General features: G+C 33.4%; 1 protein-coding gene and 1 pseudogene across 1 annotated transcript; one reads left to right on the top strand and one right to left on the bottom strand.

The window, feature by feature from the left end:
* Positions 1-3,090: 3,090 nt before the first annotated feature.
* Positions 3,091-7,017, top strand: LOC146954576 (uncharacterized; annotated as a pseudogene).
* Positions 7,018-7,639: 622 nt separating this feature from the next.
* Positions 7,640-9,117, bottom strand: LOC146954575 (uncharacterized). Its single transcript, XM_085745121.1, has 3 exons — positions 8,568-9,117; positions 8,248-8,453; positions 7,640-7,744 (listed from the first exon to the last, which is right to left on the bottom strand). Exons 1-3 carry the CDS (start codon positions 9,115-9,117, stop codon positions 7,640-7,642), a joined length of 861 nt encoding a protein of 286 aa, XP_085601247.1.
* Positions 9,118-12,277: the final 3,160 nt, after the last annotated feature.

Raw genomic sequence — 12,277 nt, 5'->3', positions numbered from 1 at the left:
CAAATTTCAATTCTGATATGAAACTTATGATTTCTCATTCAAACTATTTCTTCTATCATCATTTAATAAAAACTTAACTTTAATATCATATGGTTGGAATAGTCATGATTAAAGAGGAAGGAAGAGGTATAAGTATAGTTCAACAAAAGTCCCACATCGAAAGTGTGTAGACAATATAGACATAGATGTACCTATAAAAGAGTATTGTGCATACTGTTGTTTACCACACATTCGGGGACCCATGCTTTACAGTTGAGTTGTCCCATGAATTTCTGTTGTATATACTAGTCATTGCTCGGACAATTGTGTGGAGGATTTTAAGTGGATGCATTTTTTGAATGCCTTAATTGCATCATCACATAAAATCCTTTTATCAATTGTTGCCGAGTAATGATGGTGTATATTAAAACCATTTATAAATCATTATAAATAAAAACTTTTATGTGCATGCTATAATTTTTTCATGAAAAATGTTAAACATACTCTCTTTTTCACAATTAATTAATTTTCATTTTTGTGAGAAGTGAAGTGTTAGAAAGAGAGTTTTTATTATTCCTCCATCTTCAGAGACACAAATGGATAGGACCTAAACAATTGTAATTTTATTTTTGTTAGCAAAGAGCCATTGGATTGAAGATAATTTTTTGTTAGTTTTACATATTTATCCATCTATTTAAGTTTTTTTTTTCAACAATTTTTCGGTAGAAAATGAAAATGCATTTTGTGTTTTAAATTTAAAGGGTTTTGCTAACAAGTTTCCTGTTAAGGATTCAAAAATCTAAATAATTGATAATTTTATGTAGAAAAAAATTACTTTTTAAAGTTTCAATACATTGAATGTATTATTCTCAAGACAAAGTTTCTTTTTAAACTTCTAAACAAGTGTCTTGAGGGTACTTGCTAGCATTTCACAAATCTAAATATTGGTGTTTTTGTAGAGGGCTCTTTATTTAGAGGTAACACTTTTATTTAGAGAAATGATATTTTGACATCCAATTTCCAACAACTTTTAGTGACAACATTTTTCCTCTCTTCTTATTGGACAATAACAATAGAGAGAGAAAAAGGAAGAGAGAGAATAAAAGTACAATGAAAGTATGAGAGAGAGGGTTGTCACAAAAGTTGTTAAAAAATGGATGTTTAAATACCATTTCTCTTTTATTTAATATAATTCTTTGCTTTGTTAAAAAAAATGACATGATTTAAATGAAGACGGTTGCACAAAAAGTGCTACACTACCTCCGTTTTTAAATATAAAACCCCCTTGAGTAAATCACAAAAATTAAACTAGTTGGTTGTGGTATTAAATTGTTAACAAACATCATACAAAATATAGTCACGACATGTGATTTATTATACACATATATAATATCAATGATTGATTTATATGTTAATCAGTGGCGGAGCTACATATGCTCTTGTGTGGGTGTGCCTCCACTAATAATTTAATTCTAGTATATAATCAATGGTGTTAAGCCTACTTCATGCTCCCATTAGTTAGTAAAAAAAATACTCATATTATCAAAGTAAAATTAGTCAAAAATATCCCATTTATTGATAAATTGATCCATTAATCATAATATATATTCTCTATGAATTTAACTCAATTGATAGGGACATTGCATAATATATGGGGTCGGGGTTCAAATCTCGGACAACCCACTTCTCCACATTTAAAATATGTGAGCTTCAATCATCAGGCTACTTGACAAAAAAAATCATAATATATATTTCTTGTGTTACAAGTGATCCATTTGTAATAAAATTTTGTTTAAAATTAAATGATCATTTCAATTTTTAATGCAATCTTAATTACTTTTTCTAATTGTATATTAATAGTTGCACTATTCTCAAATATGGGTGGAAATAGGTCAGACCGGCCTACAACCTAACCTACATCAGGCCAGGCCAATCTTTTTTGTTTAACAGATAAGACCAAAACTTTTTTAGAGCCCTTTTACCCAAAAAAAGGTCAAACTAGAGCCAGAGAAAATGTCTCTTAGGCCTACATGACCAACCTATTAAGTACATATTGAAAATGTCTCTTAGGCCTACATGACCAACCTATTAAGTACATACAAATAACCTGTAAAGTCGAGCTCATACCTGCCTATTCCACTTTGTATTTATATAACCGTAAATATGTTAATATTTGATAAGAGTAATTTTGTAAAAGTATTATTATTTCTCTTTTATTTATATATTATTGTAAGGTGTTTATTTTACTTTCATCTTAAACAATCTCAAATAATATGTATTTATTTTTCTTTTCGGTAAAATAACATTTTTAGTATTATAGTATATAAATATTGCCTCCACAATCTAAAATTTCTTGCTCCTCCACTAATGTTAATAGTTAATATTTCTGATCACTTTACTCTCTTACTCTATGAGATGATTTAAACACTTTAGAAGAAGCAAATAACTGGTCCACAGTATTACCTTACATGTCCCGATATGTATTTCAATTAATTTGGACCAAAGTGACACTTTCACCAAAAAAATTGTTGAATACCAAAACCAAAAATTGTGCATTGAAACTAGCTATGTATTTAAACACTATGCAGAGGAAGAATAAGAGAATGGATAACCTCAAAGGCTAATGGCAAGAAAACATAACTTAAACAAACATAAGATTAAAACAAACCAGTTACATGATGCATCTGAGATTAGAAATTTGTGTAAAATTTGTACACGTGGGACCCATTTAAGTATCTTAAAATGGGTTCTCCAATGTGGTTGCTCTAATGCTTCATTTGTCTTGCGTCCTTGAATTTTGGGTAGGTTAATTTCTCCTTGCAGTTTTATTCTTCTGTCATTTTTTTGCCAATTAATTTGATGACAAGTATTTTCCTAATACACGTTTTTGTTGCGGGAATAAGAAAATAACAAACACTATTATGATAAGATAAGAATATGACGGAGATTAACGAGATAAGAATATGATAAGAATAAGATAATTACAATTATTTAACTTTTAAACAAAAAATAGAAAGAAAAGAAAAGAATTATACGCCTGCGCATCGCGCGGGTCCAAGACTAGTTCCAATGTAGATTTGGGAAGATGTGGCTATGTACGTCATCACAAGCATGCCACTTTCACATGGCTTCATTGTCAATTTTGTATTTATTGACAATTTCTTGAAATATGCACATTTCACGGATTTGAAGTCTTATTATACTAACTCTCAGGTTGCGGTTGCTGAACCCTTCATGCATTCTGTGGAGAAATTTCATGGTATTCCTCAAAGCATCATTGTCGATCGTGACAAGGTGTTTGCAAATCGTTTTATGTAACAACTTTTTTAGTTAAGCGGCACAACTTTGGCCATCGGCACCTCTTATCATCCTCAAACGGATGGTTAGTCAAAAGCGCGTGAAAAATATTTAGAATTATACTTATGTTGCTTCACATGGTCGGACACCAAGTCCTTGTCTCGGCTGTTGTCTTGGGCCTAATATTGGTATAATACATCGTTCTAGAGTAGTATTTCTATGACACCGTTCAAGGATGCCTACGGAAGGGACCCCACTGGTCTTAGTCGTTATGTACAATGCCTTGAACCCGCCAAACCTGCAAGTGCAACTGTTGTTGACTGAGAGAGACACAATTCTGCAGCAACTCAAGTTGAACCTGTCCAAAGCTCACGTCTTCATAAATAAATTTACTGATAAGAATTTTACATTGGAGAATGAATCATAGATTGGGTCTCAAGTAATTTGGGCCTTATCCTGTTGTGGTCAGGATTGGATGTGTGGCTTACTAGCTTCAATTGCATTCGAGTGCTAAGATAAACATGTTTTTCATGTGTCTCTTCTCAAACCTTGTAAGGGTGATCATTCAATTCCCTATCTATCATTACCCCGGCTGCAGCAGAATGAACATGGACCACTGTCCGTGCCTTTACGGATTTTGCAGCATCGCACAGTCCCTAGAACCGGTCGATTGATCAAGCCAGTCCTTTTGCAGTGTGATGGACTCATGAAGGCAGAGGCTACATGGGACAACTGGTTGACATTACAGGCTGATTATCCATCTCTTAACGGGGAAGGTAATGTCACGTATGCAAACGGTAACGTACACAAAAAGCCAAAATATGTTATGTTGCAAGGACAGATGGCAGCAGATCCGAATGATCCGGAAAGGAGAGCAAGTAGAAGGCCAAGAGTGTAGATGCATATGAGATAGCTTGTCAATGATTGGTTTATCTCGCTCTCCATCCGTCTAATAATGGCTTCGCCTCTGATTGTGATGCTAACCTCTTCAACATTACAGACATTCCACTAACTTCTCAGGGTCACATTCTTCAAATCCGGCTCTCCTGATGCTAACGTCTGCAACATTACAGACAGGAACAATTTAAAGGACTGATATTAATCATTATTAATACTAACAAGGTCTTTATAAGAGTCATAAACTTATATCTATATCATAAGTTGAATTCTTCAAACAAAAAATACATAACATAAGAGGAACTAAGTTTGTATATTTCAGTTGCAAGAAGGAATTGAAGCAAATGTGATAGTTTACTATTATATGAAAAACTTAAGTTGAATTCTTGTATGCAATTTTGCAGCCATAGTTTGTTTTGAGAAAATAAAAGAGTCACAAAATTCGGTGGATGCGCAAACAGGTTCGCATGAAATTCGTCTTGAAATTCACTTAAGCAAGAACTGACGAACTAATCACTTGGTGACCGAAAAATTGTGCCATCAATACAAAGGCAAGGGTGACTCTTTGTCACTGTGAGTATATGAAATAATATGCTCCTCCATAGTTTCCTTTCCATTTTTCTTAAATATATGATGTGAGACTATTTGTATATCTCAATATTTTCAATACCTCTGTATTCCAATTATATTTCCTTGATTCCCTCTCATAGTGCTTATAATCTACATGGGCAGGTTCTGCAAATTCATACCTCATTTTCTCTCGTCTACAAAAGGCAAATGGCATCATTCATGCTTCTTGCAAGCATAATTTGTTGAATTAAACGAACCTTAAATTAACCCTCACAACCCGAGTTTTGGTTAAAGAGGAGCTCTCATAGCGTATCCACCTAACGTAAACCCAAATAGCGTACCCGACTATATATACCCCTACACATACTGAATTCTTCGAGAGTTGCGAACCACGTATTCATATTCGTTCCACGTACCGAAGCGAAATACAAACCGTGTGACTAAATGTATATAAAAATTTACGAATATTAATCAATGAATTGAAAGAAACCACAAGAACTCCGAATTTTATCTAGTTGTATCCAAAATTATTTAGAAAATAGTGTCAGCTACATCAAAGTAAGGTCAGGATAATTGGGTCACGTAAGGAGAAGAATAGTGAAAGATTAATTAGCACTTAACAGCAAATGTATTGATTTGTGCAGGCCTCCACCATATGAATTATCTGATGTTAGAATACAGTAAAACGTTGACCATCGTCTATACAAAATCATGATACCTTTCAAATATATTTCAACATCAACGTCACAATAATCATACTTGACAAAAATAAAAAATTGAGATTTTTTAAGCCTGATCTAAAATTTGATAACTAGTTAATGATTTGGTATTGTAAAGCTGGAAAATGACCATTGTTGAAAAGGGTTTAAGTTCAAAATCAATTTTCAATTCTGATATGAAACTTATGATTTCTCATTCAAACTATTTCTTCTATCATCATTTAATAAAACCTTAACGTTAATATCATATGGCTGCAATAGTAATGATTTGCTATGAAATGGATGTTTGAAGCGAATAACAGTAGTTCGCAAGTCCCACATCAAAAGTGGGTAGACAACATAGACATACATGTACCTATAAAATAGGAGTGTATACTATTGTTTAACTCACATTCTAGGACCCATCTTTTACTATGGAGTTGTCCCATGAATTTTAGTGATATATATATATATATATATAGTCATTGTTCGGTGATATGGTTGGAGATTCTAAATCGATGCATATTTTAATGTCTTGATTTCTTATCATTTAGAATCTCCCTCTACATCATTGTCGAATAATGACAACATGTATTGAAGCCAATTGGGTCTTGTTAATCAGTGCTCTGAGGGTATTGGTTAAGGAATCTATAAATAGAAGTTTTGTCTTGAAAATATAAACTGTGACTTTTTATCAAGTAATAATTACATTACTTTTTTAATAAAAACTTACTTCTTTTGGTGCTTAACCAATGCCCGGGGGCACTGGTTAACATTCTCCTTTAAAGAAATAGCATGATGTATATCTTTATGAATAATGTGAAATGTTAAGCATTGTCTTAAGGGACGGATGCACTTGAGGGGGCTAAATCCTACATGCAATTTTCCTATTTTTAATTTGTTTAAATAAATAAAATATATGTTAAAAATAAGATCTTTTGAATGTTTTGTTACTTGTCAAATGATACCAAAAAACAATCACAAGAAATGAGGAATGAGGGATGAGAAGAACTTATATCTAAAGTTATTAAAATTTGCAATAAACATGATATATTTATGTGCCTGATAAGGATGCACCGTATGCGCAAAGGAAGAAACTTAGACAACATTCTTCAACTTCTAGTGTTTCTAACTTGCATCATTATAAGAATGATTGTTTGTTTAGTGTTTTAAATTTGCAGTTGTAAGAGCTCAATGCTAGGTTTGGTGAAGAAAATGCTGAATTTTTACAATGTGTTTCATGTTTGAGTCCCACAAAGTCATTTGCAACTTTTGATGTGAACAAATTATTGAGTATGACGGAGTTTTCTTCAAATGATTTTATAGATGTGCCGAAAGTGGCGTTACGTCATCAACTTAAGAATTATGTTATAAGTGTTCAATCTGACCCAAAATTTGCCAAGTTGAAAGAACTTTCAGATCTTTGTGTAAAACTTATGGAAACAAATAAGTGGGTGATCAGTGGCTCAATGATTGTCTTGTAACTTATATAGAACGAGATGTTCTTTTAACAACTAGTAATGATGTTATTTTAGCTCATTTTCAACAAATGGATAGGAGACATTTTTCATTGTAATGTATTGTATCAAGCAATATTATTTTTTATTTTTAATATAGTTTGCATTATTGTTTCTTCAAAATTTTAGCCCCACATATACCAAATGTCTAGATTCGCCCCTGATTGTCTTTTTAATCCCGAGTTCTAATGGGTTATGTCTAAAAATTATTTATTTATAATTTTTTAATGAAAATATCTCTATTAAGGATAGAGATGTAAAACGGACCGGTCCAGTCCGCCTTAGACTGGTCGGTCCAGCTCATATAAATTGGAAAACTTCTCTTTTCCCAAGCATTTTTACTCATTCAAACCTCAAACTTCCAGAATTAACCTCCACGTGAGTTAACTCATGTTGCGCCAACATACGTTAAGTCACGTTCAGAACACCAACGTGAGTTAACTCAGGTTGAATTCTGATATAGCAGCATAACAACATTTAATGCACGCAACCAAGTCATTAATGACCCGTTATCAATACACTCTTATAATTGATCCAAATCACATCATTTCATCATTAAATACACAATCCACAAAAGATTAAACTTTATTAAAATGCAACATTGCAGAACACAAATTGGAACATATTACACCATTAATGGAGCGGACATAAAGATGTAAAATGTTATTTTCAACCATTAACCTAAAACATGTAATCTACATCGCCATCCTCATGGATAACTTTTGGAAAATAAGCGGTCTTCCAACTACCTTCATCTTTATCCACCACCAGATTCACAGATGGCACCTATACAAATACATGATATGTTCTTTGATTTTCACCAAGATGGACAAAGTATTTGTTAAGTTGTGCCTTCAACTCATCCAACTTGTTGGTAAGGTTTAAAAAGACGTTAATCGTCTTCTTCAGGGCAGACATGAGCTTCAACTTCAACTTGTGCAACTTGAGACATGTTTCACTTCACAAAAATTTATGGAATAACAAATATAAGAAGAAAAAACAAATGAAAGATAAAATAAATAGTTGAATAATTATAAGCATATATTTTTATAAAATGTGAGCGATAACAGTAACGAATAAAATTGCCGGTGTTTTGTCCATAAACAAAAAGTCATATATTTATATAATGTTAGTTAGATATTAGCCACAAAAATTGGCATTACATAATTGACCACGAAAAAATATGTCGGTGTAATATCGACAAAAAAAGGATGAACATGGACAAAAAAAGTCTCATAGCCTATCTAACTAGCGATTGATAGAGAATCATCTTCATCTTCTTCAATTACTTCAAATTTTTCTTTTGGTTTTACGGAAGTGGGAGTGTCACAATAAATTGGATTGAGATGATTTGTTGGTTTTTTCGGCGGTTTCAGCTCCTTAGACATGAGGTCTTTGAACAAACCTTGTCTATCCAAAAAATGCAAACTCTCATTTCTCATCCTCACCAATCTTGTGATTCTTCCACTCCTACAAGACGGTGGTATAGGACAACCTTCTTTCATAAAAACATGAAGAAAATATCCAGGAATTAAACCAAGACAAATGATGTGGGCATGTGGGTTAAGTGGTGAAGCACCTCAGATTAGGAAAAGAATCTCACATATACCTCTTTCGTGTGAAACCAAGTGAACATCAAATTTATTGTAACAATAAGTTGCAACAATGTGACCCATATCCGGTAATGGCAACCACTTATCTATGTATGCAATTCCACCACTATTTGTTGGAGGGTGTAAACCAGTCATGATATATTCAAAACGCTCATCCGAACCAAATATCGGCAAATAGTCACACTTATTAGTTTTCAACTCATGAATAAGTGCACTACGAACTAAAACGTAATTTTCCTCATCCATACCCGTGTATCTAGCTATGACCCAGAATCCACAATTATCATCCCCTTTAGCATTCACAATATTTTCAATGTAAGGTCTCATGATCTTTGTCATTTGTGAAATGTATGGTAAATCCGGATCCGGGTGTATGGTAGGTGTTGAAACCGATGAGCGCGATGAATTGTCAATACGTGCACTTTTCCTCTTTGGAAGTGATGACTTAGTTTGCGACGCTTGGCTACCGGTAAATTGGGAATCAACACGCTCCCACATAGATGAGATTCGACTCGTAGATGACTCTTTTGGTGTAGACCTCGCCATTTTCTTTGCTCCCCTGGTTACCACCTTTCTTGGAGGTGGAGACAACATTGTCTTCTGGAAATGCTAGTTGACGCATCATCTCTTTGATGTGGAGTTTCATTTTGTAAGGGACTTTTTTGAGACGTTCTTGAATGTCATTCCAATGCGCCATCGCAAAAAAGTCATCATCAACCTCTTCTCCACATACATGTGACCTTTGCCAACGAAGGTCCATATCATCCCATCGAATAGGCAATTTTTATTTTATCTTCATAGCAAGAATACATGCACAAGGCAACCCGTACAATGTCTTAATCACACAACTGCAATTTTTCTTAGCAAAACCAAATGTTTTGGATCATTTTGCTTCCTCAAAGATAAAACTCAATATGGCTCTAGATACACAACTTTCAAAATATTCAAAATATAACTATATTAAAAACAAATATTCAAAATTTAATAATTAAACAACAACTAAAATTATAAACATATAAACACATATACTAACTAAAATGTATGACAATAGCATAAGTGATAACTTACTTGTGATTTAGTGGAAATTTTTTTGGATGATTTGGTAGAGTTTTTTTTAGAGAGAGAGTGAAATTTTGAGAGAAAAAATGGTGATGGTGATGATGGAGTGAGTGTCTGGATAATGTCTAATGTCTTGAATATATCACGAACCCAACGGTAGTTAACTGCCGCTGGAAGCCAGCGGTTGTCAACTACCGGCGCTTATACCAGCGGTTGTTAACTACCGCTGGGGGTAAAAGCATCATTTACTTATGTCAATAGGAAGTATTCATTGTCAAAAAAGCAATTTTCATTAATGTATATGAAATTTTGGAAAGGATCTATTTTGGGAAAAAGAATTGATTCTAAAGGATGAAGTAATAACTTTCCAATCTAATTAGAGTTCAGGCTTTTATCTAATATACTTATTTACTTTGTTTAAAAGATATGTTACACTTCTTTTCTCTTTAAATATAAGACCCCCTTGATTAAAGGGAAATGATAGATATAGTGATAAAATTTATCAACAAAATTTCAAGACAGTGTATTTGTTAACACATTTTCTTAATTACACACCATTACCTCCCTTGATTTCCACCAAATAACAAATTTAATTGGTTTAGACATTTTCTTGATAAATTCTTGATAAAAACTCTCTAGATAAATAGCAATGTTCTTGATTAAATCATAAAAATTAAGCAAGTTGGCTGTGGTATTAAATTGTTAACAAACATTATACAAATTAAAGTCACAAATTGTGATTTATGATTTAATCGTACATAGTTGATATTTCTCACTTTACACTCTTACTCTTTGAGACGAGTTAAACACTTTAGAAGAACCAGATACCTGCTCCACAACTCTCCTGAACCCTACATGTCCCAACATGTATTTCAATTAATTTGGACCAATCACATTTCATGGTTTTTTTATATTCATTTACCCTTATGTTAATTTCCTGATATGTGTATTTGAACTTTGAAGCTCTACTTTAGTGAAGTCATATTTCATTTGTCTTAGATGCTTCTTTTGTCTTGTGTCCTTGACTTTTGGGTGGATTAATTTCCCCAAGCAAGTTTGTTCTTCTTTGTCCGTTTTTCCCCAATCAGTTTGATGTAAAGTATTGTCTTAAAATATAGGTTTTAGTTGTGGGAATAAGAAAACAACAAATATTATTATGATAAGAATGGGACAGAGGTTAATGAGATCCATCTTCAAGTGTTCATTTCAATAAGGAGGTTAAACTCATATGAGGGTTGTCCTTCATGGTCAAGAGAAGCTTCTATTTTGACGGTTATTAATTTTATTGTCTCATTAGGTATGACAATGCCATATATTGGAAATTTCGTCTTCATTATGGTCCGTCCTTAGTCACCTAATTGCAACAATTGGATTGTCTTCACTGCAGCCTCCAACACGTTCATCGTGTTGGGGTGAATTTAGTCCCATATTGCTTAGAGATATGGCTTTTGTAGTGTTTATAAAGCATGGGCATCTCTCACTTTACAATCTGATGGTTTAGAAAAAAAGTATGTTTCCTCTAACTCTATTCACTTTAACTAATATTAATGCTTTTTTTATTTCATTCTTAGATATATTTTTGGACTTTTTTTTTCGGAATTTATGTGCAGGCTGAAAATTAGAGTACAAAAAAGGTGTGTTTTCTATGTGATTTTGATAAATTCAAGAGTTAATTTTATCATTATAGTTGTTTAAAGCCCTTAAAGTTGGGACTTGGAGTAAGGTTGATAACACCATTTCCGATTTTCTGAGCCCACATCCGCAAACACTCAAATGATAGGGTTGATTCATTTTGTCGCAAACCATTCCGTAAAACAGACTTATGTTGTGACGGAGGCCAAAGGATATGACAATTGCTATGAAAGTTTGATTGTCCAGTTTCAAGGTAATGAAGAGCTGAAACTTAGCACATTCTGAAAGGTATATCTTTCTAGTCCAAGAAAATATTGTCTAGGATGATGGAAGAATCGGCATTTCATTGATATTCATTTAGTAACATATAGTGAAAATTATGTTCTTTTCTTTCTTATTTTTTCAATTTCAATGAAAGGAGAATTAATATATCCTGACAAAATGGTTTGAAAAAATTCACAATGACTTGGACCCTCCAAACCTACAACTGTGGTTGACTGAGAGAGACAGAATCCTTCATGAAGAAATTTGCTGATAAGAGAAAACTGTTTTTCGGCAGCAGAATGAGAGGGTGATCATTTACCCCTGCTGCAGCAGAATAAACATGAACAGCTGTTCGTGCCTTAACACATTTTGCAGCATCGAACAGTCCCTAGCAAAGGTCGGTTGATAAAGCAAGCCCTTGTGCAGTGCGATGGACTCACAAAGGCCGATGCTAAATGAGAAGACTGGTTGACATTAATAGCTGATTATGGTTGTTCTCAATGGGGAAGGTAATGTGACGTATGCAAGTAGAAGGCCAAGAGAGTAGATGCATATGGGATAGTTAGGCAATGATTGGTTTATCTCACTTTCTCACTCTCTGCAACTCCAGCCGTCTAATTATATATCGCTTCGCCTCTGATTGTGATCCTTCAATTCCACCAGCTTGGTTCACTATCACTGCTTGTTTTCCATTCCACTAATTAATTTCTCAGTATCACTAGTGAGTTCTTCAAATCCGGCTCTACTGATG

The sequence above is a fragment of the Medicago sativa genome, chromosome 1 (assembly GCF_051527215.1).
Source record: "Medicago sativa cultivar Bolivia chromosome 1, Bolivia_mono, whole genome shotgun sequence".
Taxonomy (NCBI): Eukaryota; Viridiplantae; Streptophyta; class Magnoliopsida; order Fabales; family Fabaceae; genus Medicago; species Medicago sativa.
The sequence above is the reverse complement of the archived record's forward strand: the minus strand, read 5'-3'. Positions and strand labels throughout refer to the sequence as shown.

Excerpts from the sequence above, each read along its gene's own strand:
- LOC146954575 (XM_085745121.1), bottom strand. The coding sequence starts at position 9,117 with ATGGCGAGGTCTACACCAAAAGAGTCATCTACGAGTCGAATCTCATCT. Across the intron at positions 8,454-8,567 it reads CTTGGTTTCACACGAAAGAG|GTTGTCCTATACCACCGTCT; the intron begins GTATATGTGAGA and ends TTATGAAAGAAG. Across the intron at positions 7,745-8,247 it reads AACCAAAAGAAAAATTTGAA|GTGCCATCTGTGAATCTGGT; the intron begins GTAATTGAAGAA and ends GTATTTGTATAG.